Source organism: Zalophus californianus, chromosome 8 (assembly GCF_009762305.2).
Source record: "Zalophus californianus isolate mZalCal1 chromosome 8, mZalCal1.pri.v2, whole genome shotgun sequence".
NCBI lineage: Eukaryota > Metazoa > Chordata > Mammalia > Carnivora > Otariidae > Zalophus > Zalophus californianus.
Window position 1 is genome coordinate 94,790,633 of NC_045602.1, and position 22,947 is coordinate 94,813,579.

General features: G+C 38.9%; 1 protein-coding gene across 4 annotated transcripts in view; it reads right to left on the reverse strand.

The window, feature by feature from the left end:
- The window catches only part of CFAP61 (cilia and flagella associated protein 61), a 302,051-nt gene that overhangs the window by 175,613 nt on the left and 103,491 nt on the right, over positions 1–22,947 (reverse strand). For all 4 annotated transcript variants that reach the window (XM_027623975.2, XM_027623973.2, XM_027623974.1 and 1 more), the window contains 2 exons: positions 12,644–12,770; positions 8,677–8,754 (listed from right to left, as the gene is read on the reverse strand). In XM_027623975.2, coding sequence (XP_027479776.1) covers positions 8,677–8,754; positions 12,644–12,770 — 205 coding nt within the window. The remainder of the gene's footprint in view (positions 1–8,676; positions 8,755–12,643; positions 12,771–22,947) is intronic.

Sequence of the window (22,947 nt, forward strand, 5' to 3'; positions counted from 1 at the left end):
TTTTTTAAATTTTATTTTATTATGTTATGTTAATCACCATACATTACATCATTAGTTTTTGATGTAGTGTTCCATGATTCATTGTTTGCGTATGACACCCAGTGCTCCATTCAGTACGTGCCCTCTTTAATACCCATCAACAGGCTAACCCATCCCCCCATGCCCCTCCCCTCTAGAACCCTCAGTTTGTTTCTCAGAGTCCATAGTCTCTCATGGTTCATCTCCCCGTCCGATTTCCCCCCTTCATTTTTCCCTTCCTGAAATCTAATTCTTTGTTTTTTAACATAAAATGTATTGTTTCAGAGGTACAGATCTGTGATTCAACAGTCTTACACAATTCACAGCACTCACCATAGCACATACCATCCCCAGTGTCTATCACCCAGCCACCCCAACCCTCCCACCCCCCACCACTCCAGCAACCCTCAGCTTGTTTCCTGAGATTAAGAATGTGAGATCATATGATACATGTCTTTCTCTAATTGACTTATTTGGCTCAGCATAATACCCTCCAGTTCCATCCACATCATTGCAAATGGCAAGATTTCATTCCTTTTGATGGCTGCATAATATTCCATTATATACATATACCACATCTTCTTTACTCATTCATCTGTCAATGGACATCTTGGCTCTTTCCATAGTTTGGCTATTGTGGACATTGCTGCTATAAACATCGGGGTGCACGTACCCCTTCAGATCCCTACATTTGTATCTTTGGGGTAAATACCCAGTACTGAATTGCTGGGTCATAGGGTAGCTCTATTTTCAACTTTTTGAGGAACCTCCATACAGTTTTCCAGAGTGGCTGCACCACCTGGCATTCCCACCAACAGTGTAGGAGGGTTCCCCTTTCTCCGCATCCCCACCAACATCTGTCATTTCCTGACTTGTTAATTTTGGCCATTCTGACTGGTGTGAGGTGGTATCTCACTGAGGTTTTGATTTGGATTTCCCTGATGCCGAACAATGTTGAGCATTTTTTCATGTGTCTGTTGGCCATTTGGATGTCTTCTTTGGAATAATGTCTCTTCATGTCTTCTGCCCATTTCTTGATTGGATCATTTGTTCTTTGGATGTTGAGTTTGATGAGTTCTTTATAGATTTTGGATACTAGCCCTTTATCTGATATGTCATTTGCAAATATCTTCTCCCATTCTGTCAGTTGTCTTTTGGTTTTGTTGACTGTTTCTTTTGCTGTGCAAAAGCTTTTTATCTTGATGAAGTCCCAATAGTTCATTTTTGCCCTTGTTTCCCTTGCCTTTGGCGATGTTTCTAGGAAGAAGTCTCTGCGGCTGAGGTCGAAGAGGTTGCTGCCTGTGTTCTCCTTTAGGATTTTGTTGGACTCCTGTCTCACATTTAGGTCTTTCAACCATTTTCAGTCTATTTCTGTGTGTGGTGTAAGGAAATGGTCCAGTTTCATTCTTCTGCATGTGGCTGTCCAATTTTCCCCAAAACCGTTTGTTGAAGAGACTGTCTTTTTTCCATTGGACATTCCTGCTTTGTCAAAGATTAGTTGACCATAGAGTTGAGGGTCCATTTCTGGGCTCTCGATTCTGTTCCACTGATCTATGTGTCTGTTTTTGTGCCAGTACCATACTGTCTTGATGATGACAGCTTTGTAATAGAGCTGGAAGTCTGGAATTGTGATGCCGCCAGGTTTGCTTTTCTTTTTCAACATTCCTCTAGCTATTCGGGGTCTTTTCTGGTTCCATACAGATTTTAGGATTATTTGTTCCATTTCTTTGAAAAAAGTGGATGGTATTTTGATAGGGATTGCACTGAACGTGTAGACTGCTCTAGGTAGCATTGACATCTTCACAGTATTTGTTCTTCCAATCCATGAGCATGGAACGTTTTTCCATTTCTTTGTGTCTTCCTCAATTTCTTTCATGAGTATTTTATAGTTTTCTGAGTACAGATCCTTTGCCTCTTTGGTTAGATTTATTCCTAGGTATCTTATGGTTTTGGATGCAATTGTAAATGGGACTGACTCCTTAATTTCTCTTTCTTCTGTCTTGTTGTTGGTGTATAGGAATGCCACTGATTTCTGTGCATTGATTTTATATCCTGCCACTTGACTGAATTCCTGGATGAGTTCTAGCAGTTTTGGGATGCAGTCTTTTGGGTTTTCCACAGAAAGCATCATATCATCTGCAGAGTGAGAGTTTGACTTCTTCTTTGCCAATTTGGATGCCTTTGATTTCTTTTTGTTGTCTGATTGCTGTGGCTACGACTTCTAATACTATGTTGAATAGCAGTGGTGATAGTGCACATCCCTGCTGCATTCCTGACCTTAGGGGGAAAGCTCTCAGTTTTTCCCCATTGAGAATGATATTCGCTGTGGGTTTTTCATAGATGGCTTTTATGATATTGAGGTATGTACCCTCTATCCCTCTACTCTGAAGAGTTTTGATCAAGAAAGGATGCTGTACTTTGTCAAATGCTTTTTCTGCATCTTTGAGAGGATCATATGGTTCTTGTTCTTTCTTTTATTAATGTATTGTATCACACTGATTGATTTTTGGATGTTGAACCAACCTTGCAGCCCAGGGATAAATCCCAGTTGGGTATGGTGAATAATCCTTTTAATGTACTGTTGGATCCTATTGGCTAGTATTTTGGTGAGAATTTTTGCATCCATGTTCATCAAGGATATTGGTCTGTAATTCTCCTTTTTGATGGGATCTTTGGTTTGGGGATCAAGGTAATGGTGGCCTCATAAAACGAGTTTGGAAGTTTTCCTTCCATTTCTATTTTTTTGGAACAGTTTCAGAAGACTAGGTATTAATTCTCCTTTAAATGTTTGGTAGAATTCCCCTGGGAAGCCATCTGGCCCTGGGCTTTTGTTTGTTTGGAGATTTTTGATGACTGCTTCAATTTCCTTAGTGGTTATAGGTCTGTTCAGGTTTTCTATTTCTTCCTGGTTCAATTTTGGTAGTTGACACATCTCTAGGAAAGCACCCATTTCTTCCAGGTTATCTAATTTGCTGGCATAGAGTTGCTCATAATATGTTCTTATAATTGTTTCTATTTCTTTGGTTTTGGTTATGATCTCTCCTCTTTCATTCATGATTTTATTTATTTGAGTCATTTCTCTTTTCTTTTTGATAAGTCTGGCCAGGGGTTTATCAATCTTGTTCATTCTTTCAAAGAACCAGCTCCTAGTTTCGTTGATCTGTTCTACTGTTCTTTTGGTTTCTATTTCATTGATTTCTGCTCTAATCTTTATTATTTCTCTTCTCCTGCTGGGTTTAGGCTTTATTTGCTGTTCTTTCTCCAGCTGCTTTAGGTGTAGGGTTACGTTGTGTATTTGAGACCTTTCTTGTTTCCTGAGAAAGGCTTGTATTGTTATATACTTTCCTCTCAGGACTGCAAAGATTTTGAACCGTTGTGTTTTCATTTTCATTGGTTTCCATGAATTTTTTTAATTCTTCTTTAATTTCCTGGTTCACTCATCCATTCTTTAGTAGGATGCTCTTTAGCCTCCATGTATTTGAGTTCTTTCCGACTTTCCTCTTGTGATTGAGTTCTAGTTTCAAAGCACTGTGGTCTGAAAATATGCAGGGAATAATCCCAATCTTTTCAGACTGGTTGAGACCTGATTTGTGACCTAGGATGTGATCTATTCTGGAGAATGTTCCATGGGCACTAGAGAAGAATGTGTATTCTGTTGCTTTGGGATGGAATGTTCTGAATATGTCTGGGAAGTCCATTTGGTCCAGTGTGTCATTTAAAGTCTTTATTTCCTTGTTGATCTTTTGCTTAGATGATCTGTCCATTTCAGTGAGGGGGGTGTTAAAGTCCCCCACTATTATTGTATTGTTGTCAATGTGTTTCTTTGCTTTTGTTATTAATTGCCTTATATAATTGGCTGCTCCCATGTTAGGGGCTTAGATATTTACAACTGTTAGATCTTCTTGTTGGATAGACCCTTTAAGTAGGATATAGTGTCCTTCCTCATCTCTTATTACAGTCTTTGGTTTAGAATCTAATTTGTCTGATAGAAGGATTGCCACCCCAGCTTTCTTTTGGTGTCCATTAGCATGGTAAATGGTTTTCCACCCCCTCACTTTCAATCTGGCGTGTCTTTGGGTCTAAAATGAGTCTCTTGCAGACAGCATATCGATGGGTCTTGTTTTTTTATCCAATCTGATAGCCTGTGTCTTTTGATTGGGCATTTAGCCCATTTACATTCAGGGTAACTATTGAAAGATATGAATTTAGTGCTATTGTATTGCCTTTAAGGTGACTGTTACTGTATATTGTCTGTGTTCCTTTTAGGCTCTCTCTTTGCTTAGAGGACCCCTTTCAGTATTTCTTGTAGGGCTGGTTTTGTGTTTGCAAATTCCTTTAGTTTTTGTTTGTCCTGGAAGGTTTTTATGTCTCCCTCTATTTTCAGTAACAGCCTAGCTGGATATAGTATTTAGTGCTCTGAATATATCATGCCAGTCCTTTCTGGCCTGCCAGGTCTCTGTGGATAGGTCTGTTGCCAATCTAAGGTTTCTACCATTGTAGGTTACAGACCTCTTGTCCTGAGGTGCTTTCAGGATTTTCTCTTTGTCTCTGAGAACTCATAAATTTTACTGTTAGATGTTGGGGTGTTGACCTATTTTTATTGAATTTGAAGGGGTTCTCTGTGCCTCCTGGATTTTGATGCCTGTTTCCCTCCCCAAATTACGGAAGTTCTCCACTATAATTTGCTCCAATATACCTTCTGCCCCTCTCTCTATTTCTTCTTCTTCTGGGATCCCAATCATTCTAATGTTGTTTTGTCTTATGGTATCACTTATCTCTCAAATTCTGCCCTCATGGTTCAGTAGTTGTTTATCTCTCTTTTTCTCAGCTTCTTTATTTTCCATCATTTGGTCTTCTATATCACTAATTATCTCTTCTGCCTCATTTATCCTAGCAGTTAGAGCCTCCATTTTTGATTGCACCTCATTAATAGCCTTTTTTATTTCATTTTGGTTAGATTTTAGTTTTTTTATTTCTCCAGAAAGGGTTTCTCTAATATCTTCCATGCTTTTTTCAAGCCCAGCTAGTATCTTTAAAATCGTCATTCTGAACTCTAATTCCAACATCTTACTACTGTCTGTATTGATTAGGTCTTTGGCAGTTGGTACTGCCTCTTTTTTTTTTGTTGAGGTGATTTTTTCTGTCTTGTCATTTTGTCCAGAGGAGAATAGGTGAATGAGAGAACAAAATGCTAACAGCGTAACAATGACCCCAGAGAAATATATACTGAACAAATCAGAAGAAACCTGAGTCTGGGGGAAAAGAAAGGGATGAAAGAAAAAATAAAAAAAGAAAAAGAAGAAGAAAAAGATTTAAAAAACAAAAGAAAACAATGAAAACAACATTATCAAATATAATCAGGCTGGTGCATAGATCAGTGCCACACACTAGATTTTGGGGGCATTTTGGTCTGTTAGAAAAAAGTGTCTCCCAAAATTTTAAAGAAAGAAAAACTGTTAATATGATGAAGGGATGGAATATGACTGTAAAGATGAAAATTATAAAAGATTTTATAAAAGGAATTGATAAGATAAGAAGTTGGTTGAAAAAAGAAAGAAGAGGATTTAAAAGAAAAAAGGGGGAGAGAATGTGATCAGGCAGGAGACTAGAACAAAGCTATACACTAGAGATTTAGGGTATATTTTGGTCTGTTAGAAGAAACTATATCCCAATATTTTAAAGAGAGAACAATTTATACATATATATACACCAAAAATAAGGTTAACTACTATGAAGGGATAGAATATGATTCTAAAAATGAAAAATAAAAAAGGTTTTAAAAAAGGGATTGATAAGAGTTGGTTGAAAATGGTACAAAGAAAAATTCAACAAAAAGAAAAAAAAGATAAAGAAAATTTAAAAAATTAACTTTGAAAGACTAAAGAATCATGGGAAAAAAGCCATGAATCCTACGTGCTGTATTCGCCTAGTGCTGGCGTTCTGCCGTTCTCATTGATCGGTAAATTTGGTCTTGGCTGGCTGTTCTTGCTGATCTTCTGGGGGAGGGGCCTGTTGCTGTGGTTCCCAAATGTCTTCACCGGAGGCAGAACTGCCCTGCCCTTGTAGGTCCGGACTAAGTAATCTGCTGGGGTTTGCTCTCGGGAGCTTTTGTTCCCTGCAAGCTCTCGGCACAGCTTTGGAGGACAAGAGTGAAAATGGCAGCCTCCCAATCTCCGCCCCAGAGGAGCCGAGAACTCCGGGCCCCGCTCCTCGGTGAGCCCCCAGAGAAAAGCAGTCAATCACTCCCGTCTCCCTGGTCTCCGGCTGCACTCCATGCTCACCCGGCCTGTGACCAAACATTTCTATCTCTGGCTCACAACCCCGTGTGGAGTCTCCAAACCCAGCAGATCCCTGCGGTGCACTCCCGCGCCGCTCCCCCCGGGGGAGGAAGGGGAGTCTCCCCGGATCTGCCACTTGTTGGGTCCCTGCTGGAGGAGCAGTGGCCCGACTGTGCCGCGGATCACGGTTTATGGCAACCCCAAACTGAGAGCCCACTCCTCAGCTCCTCTCTGCAGCCGGCTTCCCTGCTCTGATACCTGGGAGCTCTGCCGCACTCAGGCACCCCTGGTCTTTCTGTGACCCCAAGGGTCCTGAGACCACACTGTCCCAGCAAGGGTTCCACCCCCCCACTTAGCCACTGGAGCGACGTCCCTCAGTGGATCCGACTTCTAAAAGTTCCGATTTTGTGCTCCGGGGCTCTATCACTTGCCAGAAGCGGCCAGCGGAGGCCCCCTCCCCCGCCGTCTATCCTCCCAAATATCACCTCGGATTCACTTCTCCGCACGTCCTACCTTCCAGAAAGTGGTCACTTTTCTGTTCAGAGAGTTGCTGCTATTCTTTTCTTTGATCTCCTATTGAGTTTGTAGGTGTTCAGAATGGTTTGACCCCTATCTAGCTGAATTCCTAGGACCAGATGAAATTTAGGTCTCCTACTCCTCTGCCATCTTGTTCCTCCTCCAAAATATAAATATTTTTAAAAGGAGGTGTGGCAGATTCTACTTTCCAAAGACGGTCACAAGAGTAATTTGCATCCCGCATGCTCTTTGGCAGACAGAACTTGCCATACCCACATCAAGAAGTGGAGTCCATTTCTCCAACCCTGGAATCTAAGCATGCTCTGTAACTGCTTTGGCCAATAGAATATGGTAGAAATGATGCTATACCAGAAAAGAGAATCAATTGAAAACTCTCAGAACTAGTAAGAGACTTCCAAAATGTGGCTGGATATAAGATCACAATTACAAAAATTAGTATTTTTCTCACATAGCAAAATAAACATTTTAGAAAATACAATGAAAAAAAAGTAATCACAATACCCAGAAAAATACAAAACAAGTAGAAATAAATCATAAATGTCTAGTACTGTATCAGTCAGGGTCTTAGCAGGAAACAGATGGTATGTTCAAATTAGGATAACAGGAGGTGGGTTTAACAAAAAGACTTTTCACAAGAAGGGGCAGGGCACAGGGAAACCAGTAAGGATAGTGTAGCAGCAATTGCAAGCTATCACCACCCTATGTGGGTGGCATGGGAGGTACTAGTTACTAGAGTCCAAACTGAGAGGGTCCACCTTGAAAAGGTCAGGGAACTCAATGGAGACACCAGCCAGCTCAAGGCATCCCAACCTCACTCCCCTCCCTTCCTCTCCTCAGGGTTCCCCATTGGCCAAACCCAATTAGAGGCTGAGGGGTGAAGGCACCCATGATGTTACCCACCAGGTCAGGCTCCCTGGGACAGAACAGGGCAGAGAGTAAACCTATAGGGGAAAACAAAATACCTGGCACAAGAAACCTGTATGCTAAAAGCCACAAAACTTTAGTGAAGAACCCAAAAGAATTTAACACCACCACCGCCAAAACAGGAAGCCATGTTCCTAGAAAGTCTCAGTATTTTAGTTGTCGATTCAACCTAAATTGTTCTATAAAAACCACGAAGGTGCAAATAAGTTCCTAGTAAGTGTTATAAGGCTTATCTGAAAGAGGAAATGTCTTATTAAAAGCAAGAGAATTTATATATAAAAAAAAAAAGATAAGTGAGAAAAGACTCCCCTACCAGATATACCAGACATGATAATACAACAGATATTGACAAATGAATCCATGGAACAGAACAGGAGAATTTAAAAATAGACACAAGCACATGGAAATATAATCATGTAAAGGTGTCATTTTAAATCAGCAGGAAAAGAATGAACTGTTCAGCAATAAATATTTAGGAAGAACTGGTGGTGCATTAGGAAAAAAATAAAATTACTTGTCCAATTGACCATACACGTGCACACACACACACACACAATGCATGTAATTAAGTGCAAGGAAGACTGTAGGAAGGGATTGATGCCTAACTATTAATAGTAGTAATCCTTTGAGGATAGCATTAAGACTTTTTGGGGGGTCCTAATGGAAGGTTATTTGAATTTTTAAAATATGAATGTTTTCATGTATTCTCTGTCATATTTTAAACTGAAAAAGAAATGGGAAATTGAAAGTCAACCAAGTGGGATGCAAGCAGATGATGATTTATATCCTTCCGAAAAATTTATAGCCTTCAAAAAAAAGGGCATTCATATTAAATACGAAAAATGAAAGACGCATTGTGTGCTAACTCATGATATAAAAAGGCACAATCCAGGAAATCAATGTCTATTTTGCAATTTACCATTTCATCTCTGATAACTGCAATGCCAACTATTTGTTCTGCAACTTCAGCTACAAATGCCTTCATTGGTGTTCCATCCTGAAAAGATAAGCATGGATTTTAAGACCTTTAAAAATATAACTATCAAGGTTTCTCTAAAGAGTCAGTCGTGGACCTTAAGCATGGTCACCTAATGACAATAACAGAGCCAACATCCATCAGTACTTACCTTTGGACCATGTACTAAGTTAAATGTCTTCCCTGTGTTCACTGAATCCTCATTCCTACAAGGTAAACATTATCACTACCTCTATTTCACTTACAAGAAAATAAGGCTTGGGGGGCTGAGGAACATACCAAGACTTCCAGCTAGTAAGGGATGAATCTGTGGTTCAAACCACAGTCCCTTTGACTTGGAATCCGTTTTCTTTAGCTCTACATCAGTGGTTCTCAAAAATTATGATCTCAGGACCCTATTCCCTGAGGACTCCAAAGAGCATGGGGTATGTGTGTTAAAGCTATCTATCAGTAGTTTCTGTATTAGAAATTAAAACTGAGAAAAAGTTTAATTTGTTTATTCACTTTTGTTTAATTTACTAATTAAAACAAAATTTAAAATTTGACAAAAATATTTAGAGAGGAGAGTAGCATTGTTTTATATTTTTGCAAATCTCTTTAATGTCTGGCTTAATGGAAGGCAGCTGGATGCTCATATCTACTTCTGCATTCAATCTGTTGCAATATGTTATTTTGGTTGAAATAGATGAAAAAAAAATCTCTCTTCACAAAGATACAGAGTTGGAAAGCAGAGAAGTATTTAAACAATCTTTTCAGATAATTATGGATATTCTTCTCTGATGCTCCACCAAAACTCAACAAGTGGTACTGTTTTAAATATGAGCTGCAATGTGGAATCTGAAACCATATCAATAAACTGGTATACACTGTCACATTAAAACCCAACCGTCTATTCTGCTGTTTGAATGAATCTTTTACCTATGCGTGATTTTGTAACATCATGTTTTATCTAGAAAATATTGGTTCACCAAACTTACACATATTTCCCAAATGTTGACCTATGACAAAATATCAAAGCATCACATTTGATAATATCACCACCAGCCTCATCAGAACAATTTTTAAGTTTTTGGAAGCTGTCAAGCTCATGATGAGAGATACTGATTTTCCAAAATTCTGATTTTTTATTGAAAGCTTGGATTTTGTCAGAGGGAACAAATGCTGTCAGTTGTTTCCTTGGAGAGACAGCCTCACTTCATTCATTTTTAAGAAAACGTCTGGTCTCCAAGACTGAATAACCACATTTTGTTTGCCAGCTGTTCTTTCACGTAAAAATTGTGTTGCAGGAGAACGGTGGCTGGGTCAGCATGAAGATCAAACAATTGCAGAAATGCTTTCTCTTGAAACAAGCAACAACTTCAGTCTACAGCAGAAGAGCTAACGTTATGTGCATTTCTCATTTTGTCACAACAGAACATTGAAAATATAGGTACCTAAGGATTGAAGTTTAATAGAGTTAATAATTTTTACTGCTTCAAGTGAAACTGGCTTTTCCTTTTCTTTTTTTTAATTGAAATTTATAGGGAGATAGCTGCAGACTCACAAGCAATTTTAAGAAATAATACAGAGAAATTCCTTGTACATATTGCCCAGTATCCCATCATGATAACGTTCTGCAAAACTCTAATATATTATGACAAGCAGGGAATGCACATTGCTGTGATTGTATGTGTATCAAGTTCTACACAATTTTATACCCTGTGGAGGTTCCTGTACCCACCACCACAGTCAAGGGACTGAACGGTTCCAACACAAAGATCCCCTGGGTTGCCCTACAAGAACCATACCCATCTACTCCCTGTCCTCTTGTCCTTAACCCCTGGCAAGAAATAATCTCTTCTCCATTTCTAAAATTGTGTTATTTCAAAAATGTCAAATAGGTGGAATTATATAGTATGTACCCTTTAGGGTTCAGCTCCCTCCCATCCCCCAACTCAGCGCAATTCTCTGCAGATTCATCCAAGTTGGTGCATGCATCAACAATGCATTCCTTTGTATTGTTAAGTATTACTCTGTGGCATGGATGTGCCACAGTTCACCCGTTCACCTGTTGAAGGACATCTGGGCCAATTCTGACTGCTTATGAACAATCGTGTACAAGTCTTCATTTCTCTGGGATAAATGCCCAGGAGTGCAATTACTAGGTCATATGATTGTTTCATTGAGGTTTTTGAAGAAACAGCCAAAATGTCTTCCAGAGCAATGGTATCATTTTACATTCCCACTGGCAACATATAAATGATCCTATTTCCCTGCATTCTCCCTAGCATTTAGTGGTGCCTCTCTTTGTGTTTTAGCCAGTCTGTTGCTGTGCAATGCTATCTTCACTAGGCTCTCTTTTCCTTATTGTTACTATGAGTGAATGGCGATGAAGAAACCGATGAAATCTGGTGCCCACTGCCTTGATCCACACTGAGGCTCCCAAGGTTTGCCCACCACTGCATTTGCACCATCAGTGTGAATATAAATACAGTGGAAAAGGTAAATAGTTCCTTATTCTTATTATGCAAATAGTTTTCACTTCACAGAACCCCCCTGAAAACTGATGTCTCAGAGACCCCTATGACTCCCTAAACCCCACTTTGAGAACAGGGTGATACATCATACTGCATTGGCAGGTCAGGAGGGAAGGAGCAAAAAAATGAAAAAAAAAAAAACAACAAAAAAGATCAAGACAAACCAAAACAGAAAACATGTGCTAGAGTGAAGTTTTATTTTAATTTGATGCCTTGATAAATATTAAATATTTCACTGTGTTTAGGTGTCTGATGTCTCCCTCTTGATGACTTTAAAATTTAACTAAAGTGCTTATTGAAAAAAGCCAATAACTGGAAACTCCCCCAAATGACAGGAGAAAGAAGAAATAAGTTGTGGCATCTTCATGCAATGAAATACTTTACAGCACAATATGGGTGAATCTCATAAACACAGTGCTGAGCAAAAAAACCTGATACCAGAAAACATACTATGTGATCCCTTTAAATAAAGTTCAAAAACAGGCATAACCAATTTATGATCTTAGAAGTTGAGGTGGTATTAACCTGGGGAGAAAGTAACTGAATGGGAGCATGAAGGGGACTTCAGGCAGGCTGGGGTTAGTCTGTTTCCTGAAACAGGCGCTCATTAATTACATGGTATATTCAAATTGTGAAATCTATCTAGCTCTTTATTGGTTATAGTTCAATAAAACTTTTTTTCAAAATAAAATTTATCACAAAAGTAACTAAGCATTTCTCTAACTACATCCACTGTTCCATGTCTGGTTAAGTAAACTGTCATGGTCCTTAAGAAAGCAGCATTAACATTAGGACCACTGCTAGCTTGTCCTTTGCGAGGGCAAAAGTATAGTATAGTTACTATACTAGAAAGAGAACCTAACACTGCCATACAGGTGTTTGACAGCCCATCCATTACCTGAGAATGTAGGCAGCTCAACAAAAAAGTCTAGACAGAATCACCATCCAGTAGGGTCAAATGGGATCCCACTGTCCTAAGTCTGATATCCAGTGTTGCTCGGTGAGCACCAGGCACCCACAGATTCCTGAACTACCATTCCCTAACCTCAGTCAGATCTGCCTATTCTAAGTCCTGAGATCTATCCTATTCTGGGATACTTGTCTGGATCAAGTCCGCATTTTCCATGCCTGTGATAAGGATTTAGAATATCTAATCAGCACCCCACCTTGGGGCCACCAGTGAAGAGAACATCCTCACATCCTTAAACCCCAGTCTCCTTTGTTTTTCTTTTCTTGCTCCCATCTTCCAATCTCACCTCCTCCACTTCTCACTGTACAGTTCTCCAACTATCTCCAACTGAGATCCAAGGAAACTTTAAGGTTGATCCTACGTGGGTCATAATGGCCCATATCACAAGGAAAAGGAAACCAATCTGGTCATAGCAGGTACTTACATGGTCTCTGCGAGCCTCATTGTATTGCTTTAAATCCTCCAATATACTTTTATTCAGCATGAGAGTGCTAACAAGATTTTCAACACCAGGAGTATCCAACAAAGTGGCTAATCTTATTTTAATAGACCTGCATGTGGAGAGATACGGTTTTTTTAGGTGAAAGTACTAAAATATGTATTCCCCCCCAAAATGAAGACAAAATTATAAAATATCACATAAAATAAATATCCAGTATATATTTTATATAGATATGTTTATATATATGTTTACATATATATGTTTATATATGTTTAAATATATATAAAATATTAGGGTTTGGTTAATTATAAAAGTAACCCATTTCATTCTAGAAAACCTGTAAAACACATGCAAAATAGTGCAAAGAAGAAGGTAAAAATCACTGATATTTTCATTAACCAGAGACAATACAAAGTTACATTCCAAATGCATTTAATTTGAAATGTGCAGAAAGATGGGGCAGTCTAACATGGAGACATAGGAAGATCCTGAACTCATCTCCCACAGACACACAGCTACATATGGAGTAATGCCCTCTGAAAAAGACCTCAAAACTAGCTGAATGGTGCCTTCACAACAGGCAATAAAGGGCCACATCAAAATGGTAGGAGAGGCAGAGACACAGTCTTGCCAAAAACCTCACCCTGGCACAGTGACCCATGATCGGGAGAGATCTCATGAATATGGAGCTTCCCCTTGAGGAGTAAGGGGTTAGTGCCCCACATCAGATACCCCAATCCTTGGGACCTGCACCAAAGAGATGAGCTCCCTAAACACCTGTCTTTGCAAACCATTGGGGCTTATACCTGTAGAGACCTGAAGGGCTGAAGGGACATAAATAAAGATATTGCTCTTGAAGGAGTCACATGCAGACTCACTCACCCAGTGTAAAAGTAGCAGTCTGAAAAGTACCTACACTATATGTAAAGGAGATTCATTTGCTAATCTTAAAGCATCTGCTGGAGGGGGTAGGAGCCTGCTGGAACTCTCTCCGGGGACAGAGGCCCTGCAAGGTGTCATTTTTGTGTTCCCGTTTACTTTGCTAGTGCCAGAAGGCACACACAGTCCCTGCACTATTCCACTGCCCCACTAAAACCAGGAGACACATGTGGCCCTGCGCTCTCTTGCTGCCCACTAAAGCTGGCAGGCACACCCCAGCCCTGCACTTTCCTGCTGCCTTGCTAAAACTCTCAGGCATGCGCAGTCCACACAGGGGTCTCTCCTGGATCACCTGGCTCTGGTAGCCAGGGAGGCTTGTGTTCTTGGGTCCCATGGGACTGTAACAATCACAGAGACTGTTCTTGGCAGGATACCACCCCCAGGGCACTGCACAGACAGTGGACTGAAACACACCCCGGTTTTTCTGTGAAAAAGGCCTATGTACTCGTCCTGGAGCTCCAGCCTGAAGGGTAGGCCTCAGGTTCACCACACATCTAGCAGCTATGGAATATTCTCAGAGAAAGTAGGCCAGGGGATGCCAGCTTTGTGCTCTCACTCAGCCTTGCTACAACTTGCCAGTAACTCCCAGAAAAGAGCTTATACACTCATTTGAAGCCCTAAATTTTATAAATGTCACCCAAGAGACACCTCCAAACTACCTGGTCTGAAGGCCAGCAGGATTTATGACTGTAGTCCCACAGAACTGCATATATTTGCATACTTTGAAAGCTGCTGCTTGAGGGTCTGCTTGAGGGTCTGCTTGAGGGTCTGGCTTCCAATCAGCCTGGAAGTCAGCAATGAATGAATTCTCCCTTTGGAACACTGACAGGCTTGGCACACTCTCAACAACTGGGACATATCAAGAATAAATCAGGCTGCTTGGACAATCACAAAGGGTCAAGAGACAACCAAGAGCTAGGGCAAGGTTAAACAATAGGTTCCTCCCCTATACAAGGTCACTTCTTCAAGACTGGGAAAGGTAGCTGTTTTGCCTAAAACAGAAACAAACACAGACAGTCAAGCAAAATGAGTAAACAGGAATATGTTTCAAATGAAAGAACAAGAAAAAAACCTCAGAAAAACTCTTAATGAAATGAAGATAAGTAGCTTACCTGATTAAGAGTTCAAAGTAATGGTCATAAAGATGCTCACCAAACTTGGGAGAAGTATGAATGACCACAGTGAGAACTTCAACAGAGATAGGCAATAAAGGAAAGTACCAAACAGAAGTCACAGAGCTGAAGAATACAATAACTGAACTGAAAAATGTGCTAGAAGGGTTCACCAGCAGACTAGATGAAGCAGAAGAAAGAATCAGTGATGTAGAAAACAGGGCAGTGGAACTCACCCACACTGAGCAGTGAAGAGAAAAAGGAATGTAAAAAGTGAAGACGGCTTAAGGGACCCATGGGACAACATCCAACAGAATAACGCTCGCACTATAGGAGTCCCAGAAGAAACAAGAAAGAGAACGGGGCAAAAAACTTAGTTGAAGAAACAATAGCTGAGAGCCTTCCTAACCTGGGGAAGGAAACACATATCCAAATCCAGGAAGCCCAGGAAGTTCCAAATTAGATGCACTCAAAAAGATCTACACTAATACACATTATAATTAGAATGCCAAAAGTTAAAGATGAAGAGAGACTCTTTTTTTTATTTTTTTGTTATGTTAATCACCATACATTACATCATTAGTTTTTGATGTAAAGAGAGACTCTTAAAAGCAGCAGGAGCAAAACAACTTGTTATGTACAAGGGAACCACCCTAAGACGATCAGTAGATTTCTCAGCAGAATCTTTACAGGCCTGAAGGGAGTGACAGGACACATGGAAAGTGCTGAAAGGAACATACTTCCAACCAAGAAACCTCTGCCCACCAAGGCTATCATTCAGAATTGAGAGATGAGGAATTTCCCAGACAAGCAAAAGCTAAAGGAGTTCATCACCACTAAACTGGCCTTACAAGAAATATAAGAAAGCATACTAATTAGCAACAAGAAAACATATGAAAGTAAAAATCTCACTGGTAAAGGTAAACATATAGCCAAGGTAGTGGATTACTCACTTAATAAAGCTAGTATGAAGGTTAAAAACCAAAAGTAGTAAAAATAACTATAACTTCTATGATTAGTTAAGGGATACACAAAGTAAGATGTAACATGTGACATCAAAAACACAAAACATGGGGTGGAGGTAATAAAAATGTAGACCTTTAGAATGCATTCAAGCTAAGCTGCTATGAACTTAAGATAGAGTATTATATATATAGTATATATATGTGTGTATATATATATATATACTAGTGCCCCTTCTTTTCAGCTTAAAAGAGTCCCTTTACATCTTGCCTGTAAAAGAGACTCACTTCAGAAGTAAGGACATACACGGACTGAAAGTGAAGGGATGGAAAAAGATGTTCCATGCAAATAGAAATTAAAAAAAAAAAAGCTGGGGTTATATCAGGCAAAGCTCTAGCTATATCAGACTAAACAGGCTTTAAAACAAAGACTGTAATAAAAGACAAAGAAGTGCATTAAATAATGATAAAGAGGTCAATCTAACAAGAGGATATAACATTTATAAATATTTATGCACCTAACATAGAAGCACCTAAATGGGGGAAATTTATAGCAATACATTTATAGCAGGGGACTTTAATACCCCACTACATTAGTGGATCATCCAGACAGAAAATAAAAAAAGGAAACATCAGCGTTAAATGACTTGCTGGACCAGATAGACTTAATGTAAAGATATACAAAACATTCAATCCAAAAGCAGCAGAATACACATTCTTCTCAACTGCACATGGAACATTCTCCAGGACAGATCATATGTTAGGCTATAAAACAAATTTAAATAAATTTAAGAAGATTGAAATCATATCAAACATCTTTCCAACCACAATGGTATGAAACAAGAAAGTTATTACAAGAAGAGAACTGGAAAAATCACTAACACATGGAGATCAAACAACATGCTGCTGAACCACAAATGAATCAACAAATAAACCAAAGGACAAACCAAAAACTACCTTGAGACAAATGAAAATGGAAATACACCATACTGAAATCTATGGGATTCAGCAAAAGCAGTTCTAAGAGGAAGTTCATAGTGATAAAGGCCTAACTTAAGAAACAAGAAAAATCTCAAATAAACAATCTAATTTACACCTAAAGGAACTAGAAGAAGAAAAAATGAAGCCCAAAGTTAATTGAAGGAAATATCAGAAATAGCAGATATCTGAAAGATCAGAACAGAAATAAATGAAATGGAGACTAAAAAGACAATAGAAAATGTCAATGAAACTAAGAGATGGTTTTTTGAAGAGATAAAACTGGAAAAGCTTTAGCTAGACTCACCAGGAAAAAAGAGAGGGCTCAAATAAATAAAATCAGAAATGAAAGAGAAGTTACAACTGATACTGCAGAGATACAAAGAATCATAAGGGATTACTATGAATAATTACAGGCCAACAAACTGGACCCCCTAGAAGAAATGGATAAATTACTAGAAACATACACTCTTCCAAGACTGGATCCTGAAGAAATAGAAAATCTGAACAGACTGATTACTAGTAAGGAAATGGAATCAGTAATAAAAATTAAAAAAAAATCTCTCAACAAACAAAAGCCAAGGACCAGACAGCTTCACTGGTGAATTCTACCAAACATTCAGAGAAAATTTAATACCAATCCTCACAAAGCAAAGGAAATAATCAACAAAACTAAAAGGCAGCCTACAGAATGGGAGAAGATATTTGCAAATGACATATCTGATAAATGGTTAGTACCCAAAATCTATAAAGGACTTATCAAACTCAACACCCCCAAAACAAATAATCCAGTTAAGAAATGGGCAGAAGACATGAATAAACATTTTTCCAAAGAAGACAACTAGATGGCCAACAGACACATGAAAAGATGCTCAACATCACTCATCATCAGGGAACTACAAATCAAAACCACAATGGGATACCACCTCACACCTGTCAGAATGGCCAAAATTAACACAGGAAACAACAGATGTTGGCAAGGATGTGGAGGAAGAGGAATCCTGGTGGGAATGCAAATTGGTGCAGCCACTCTGGAAAACAGTATGGAGGTTCCTCAAAAAATTAAAAATAGAGCTACCCTATGATCCAGCAATTGTACTACTAGGTATTTACCCAAAGGATACAAAAATACTGATTCAACGGGCACATGCACCCTGATATTTATAGCAGCATTATCAACCATAATTATGGAAAGAGCCCAAATGTCCATCGACTGATGAATGGATAAAGAAGACATAATACACACACATACACACACACACACACACACACACACTCACATAATGGAATATTACTCAGTCATCAAAAAGAATGAAACCTTGCCATTTGCAATGATACGGATGGAGCTAGAGTGTATTATGCTAAGCAAAATAAGTCAGTCAGACAAAGACAAATACCATACGATTTCACTCATGTGGAATTTAAAAAACAAAACAGATTAACATAAGGGAAGGGGAAAAAAAAGAGAGGGAAACGAATCATGAGATTCTTATCTATAGAGTACAAACTGAGAGTTGATGGAGGGGAGGTGGAGAGGGTATGGGATAAATGGGTGACGGGTATTACGGAGGGCCCTTGTGTTGCACACTGAATGTTATATGTAAGTGATGAATCACTAAATTCTACTCCTGAAACTAACATTACAATATATGTTAACTAACTAGAATGTAAATAACAATTTGAAAAAAGAAAAAAAATTAAGACAATTAAAAAAAATACCAATCCTTAAACTTTTCCAAAAAACTGAAGAAAACCGTATACTTACAAACTCATTTTAGGAGGCCAGAATTACCCTGATACCAAAACTAGACAAAGACACCACAAAAAAAGAAAATTAAAGGCCAATATCCCTGATAAACATAGATGCAAAAATCCTCAATAAACTATTAGCAAACAGAATTTAACAATACATAAAGAGGATCATACACCATTATCAAGGGGGATTTATTCCAGAGATTCAAGAATGGTTCAATGTGCGGCACCTGAGTGGCTCAGTCATTAAGCGTCTGCCTTCAGCTCAGGTCCTGATCCCAGGGTCCTGGGATTGAGCCCTGCATCAGGCTCCCTGCTCCACGGGAAGCCTGCTTCTCCCTCTCCCACTCCCCCTGCTTGTGTTCCCTCTGTCGCTGTTTTTCTCTCTGTCAAATGAATAAATAAAATCTTTTAAAAAAAAGGAACGGTTCAATGTCCACAAATCAATCAATGTGATATACCACATTAACAAAATGAAGGATAAAAATCATACAATCAGTTCAATAGACGCAGAAAGAGCATATGACAAAATTCAACATCCATTCATGATAAAAACGTTCAACAAAGTGGGCAGAGGGAACGTGTCTCAACATAATAAAGGCTAGATATGACAAATCCACAGCTAAGATCATACTCAATGGTGAAACACTGTTCTCTAAGATCAGGAACAAGACAAGAATGCCTATACTCACCATTTTTATTAAATATAGTACTGGAAGTCCTAGCCAGAGCAATTAGGCAAGAAGAAGAAATAAAAGACATCCAAACCGGAAAGAAAGAAGTGAAACTGTCACTATTTGCTAATGACATGATTTTATATATGGAAAACCCAAAAGACTCCACCAAAAAACTGTTAGTACTAATAAATAAATTCTGTAAATTTGCATGATACAAAATCAATGCACAAAAATCTATTGCATTTCTACACACTAATAATGAACTATCAGAAAGAAAAATTAAGAAAATATCCCATTTACAATTGCATCAAAAGAATAAAATACCTAAAAATAAATTTAACCAAGGAGGTGAAAGACCTGCATGCTGAAAAGTATAATACATTGATGAAAGAAATTGAAGTCACAAATAAATGGGAAGATACTCCATGCTCATGGGTTGGAAGAATCAATATTGTTTAAATATCCGTATTACCCAAAGCAATCTACAGATTCAATGTAATCCCTATCACTATTCCAATGACATTTTCCTAGAAATAGAACAAATATTCCTAAAATTTGTATGGAACCACAAAAGAACCCTAAGTAGCCAAAGCAATCTTGAGAAAGAACAAAGCCAGAGGCATCATGCTCTCTGATTTCAAACTATATTACAAAGCTACAGTATTCATAAAAGTATAGTATTAGCATAAAACAAACAGATCAATAGAACAGAATAGTTAGCCCAGAAATAAACCCATGTTTACATGGTCACTTAATATATGACAAAGGAGGCAAGAATATACAATGGGTAAAGAATAATCTCTTTGGTAAATAGTATTGAGAAAACTGGATAGCCACATGCAAAAGGATGAAACTAGATCACTTACACCACACACAAAAATTAACACAAAATCCATTAAAGTCTTTAATATAAGACCTGAAACTATAAAACTCTTAGAAGAAAACATATGTGGTGAGCTCCTTGACCTTGGACTTGGCAATGATTTTTTGGAACTGAATTACAAAAGCAACGGCAGGGGCACCCGGGTCGCTCAGTCGTTAAGCGTCTGCCTTCGGCTCAGGTCATGGGTCCTGGGATAGAGCCCCACATCAGGCTCCCTGCTCCGCCGAAGCCTGCTTCTCCCTCTCTCACTCCCCCTGCTTGTATTCCCTCTCTCACTGTCTCTCTCTCTCTGTCAAATAAATAAATGAAAATCTTAAAAAAAAAAAAAGCAAAGGCAACAAGTGCAAAAATAAACAAGTGGGATTACATCAAATTAAAAAGTTTCTGCAGAGCAAAGGAAACCACCAACTACTGAAAGGAGAAAATATTTGCAAATCATATATCTGATAAGGGGTTTATATTTAAAATGTATAAAGAACTCATGCAACACAATAGCAAAAAAAATCTGATTTAAAAATGGGCAGATTATCTGAATAGACATTCTTCTCAAAGAAGATAGGCAGGTGACCACTAGACACAGCAAGTCAAAACCACAGTGAGATGTCACCTCACACTTGTAATAAGGGCTATTATAAAAATTAAAGGGTGGTGCCTGGGTGGGTCAGTTGGTTAAGCAGCAGCCTTAATCAAGTCATGACCTCAGGGTCCTAGGATCGAGCCCTGTGTTGGGCTTTCTGCTGAGCGTGGAGTCTGCTTCTCCACCCTCCCTCTGCCCCTCCCCCTGCTTGTGCTCTCGCTCTCAAATAAACAAATTTTAAAAACCTTTAAAAAAAAGAAGTAAGTGTTGGCAAGGTTGTAGAGAAAAGGGATCCCTCATGCACTGTTGGTGGGAATGTAAATTGATGCAGGGGTATGGAAAACAGTGTGGAGTTTCCTCAAAAAATTAAAAATAGAACTACATAGAATCCAGCAACTCCATTTCTGGGTATTTATCCAAAGAAAACGAAAACATAAATTCAAAAAGATACATGCACCCCTATGTTCATTGGAGCATTATTTACAATAGTCAAGATATGGAAACAAGTATCCATTAATGGATGGATGGATGAAGAAGATGTGGTATATATATGATGGAATATTACTTGGCCATAAAAAAGAATGTAATCTTGCCACTTGCAACAACATGGATGGATCTTTAGGGTATTACGCTAAGGGAAATAAGGCAGACAGAGAAAGACAGATATTGTATGATTTCACTTATATGTGGAATCTAAAAACCAAAACAAAGAAACAAAACAAAACTCACAGATACAGAGAACTGAATAATGGCTGCCAGAGAGGAGGGGGTTAGGAATTGGTAAAATGGTGAAGGGTGTCAAGAGGTATAAAGTTCCAGTTACAAAATAACAAAGTCATGGGCATGTAATGTACAGCATTATGAATATAGTCAGCAACATTGTAGTGCATATTTAAAAGCGGCCCAGAGAGTAAATCTTAAACATTCTCATCACAAGAAAAAAAAAATGTAATTCTGCATGGTGATGGATGGTAACTAGACTTACTGTGGTGATCATTTCACAGTGCATGCAAATGCTGAATCATTATGTGGTACACTTGAAACTAAGATAATGTTACATCAATCATACCTCAATAAAAAAAGATGCTAGATATAAAAATTATAAGTAAATTGTTCAGCATCATGCTTTATTTCATATTTACTTCATACATAAAGCCAAACTCTTCCCCAAATGTTTAAAGTATGTTAAGAAGTTAAGAAATTATGGGTCACCTGGGTGGCTCATTCGGTTAAGAGTCTGCCTTCGGCTCAGGTCATGATCCCAGGATCCTGGGATTGAGACCCGCATAGGGCTCCCTGCTCAGCGGGACATCTGCTTCTCCCTCTCCCTCTGCCTGTCACTCCCCCTGCTTGTGTGCTCTCTTTCTCTCTCTGTCACATAAAATAAAATCTTAAAAAAAAAAAGAAGTTAAGAAATTACATTGAAGCTGGCTTGCTTCATGAGTCTTAAAATTCTTAATAATTTAATCTTTGATTTTGTATTTTTACCTGCAGTCAAATAAGACAATAGAGCATGTCCATGGGTTTGGAGCCACAGCTCATGCATGGTACCCACCTCCCAACATAGCTCCATGGGTTCTCTCCCACCTCTTTCCTGACACTGGTACCTTGGGCCCCACGGGACCTCCCCATTCCTTCCCCATGATTGCTCTGGCCCTCTGCCAGAGGTGACAACTGGGTTGCATCAGTCGGGGGAGGACCATGTTCAGCCATTATGTTCTACCTTCATGAGGTCCTGGACACAGGCATGGAAAAGGTCAAGGACCACATACATGCCCCATGGAGTCTCTAGTCAGAACAAACTAGTGGCCATCCCCACCCAGGGCAGGCAGTGCCATGGGGTGTTCAGCTGGCAGCTCTGTGTGGATCTCTTGCCTACTCCCAACTCCAGTATTTAGTGCAGAGGTTGCAAGCCATTGGAGAATGCCTATTTGCCTCAGATTGGAGTGGTAAACCCATGGGAAGATGACTTCGTCATTTTACACTGGAGTCCCACATTGCCTATTATGTAGATGGCCTTACACTGAACACTCCCAGTCATTAGGGTGTTATTACTAAATAGGAGAGTGCTGTTCCTCCTACCATTAATGAAGTGAAATATTCTAACCAACTTAGTCTTCAATTATACTGAATATCTTATGCTTAAATTTTAATGCATGCTTCCATACTATGAACAAAGTAGCATATTTGCAAAGAACAATCTACATCTATAATTAACTGGTATAAAGATGATCAATTAATATCACCTTAATAATATAAGTGTTATGAGCAATTTTAAGTGAAGGGTAAGAACTCTGTTCTGATATGGCCACCTTATGCCAAGATCTAATTCAGAAGGATTAAAGATCTAAATGCAAAAACAAGACCACTAGGAAAATATCCAAGGAAATTAAGAACATACAATCC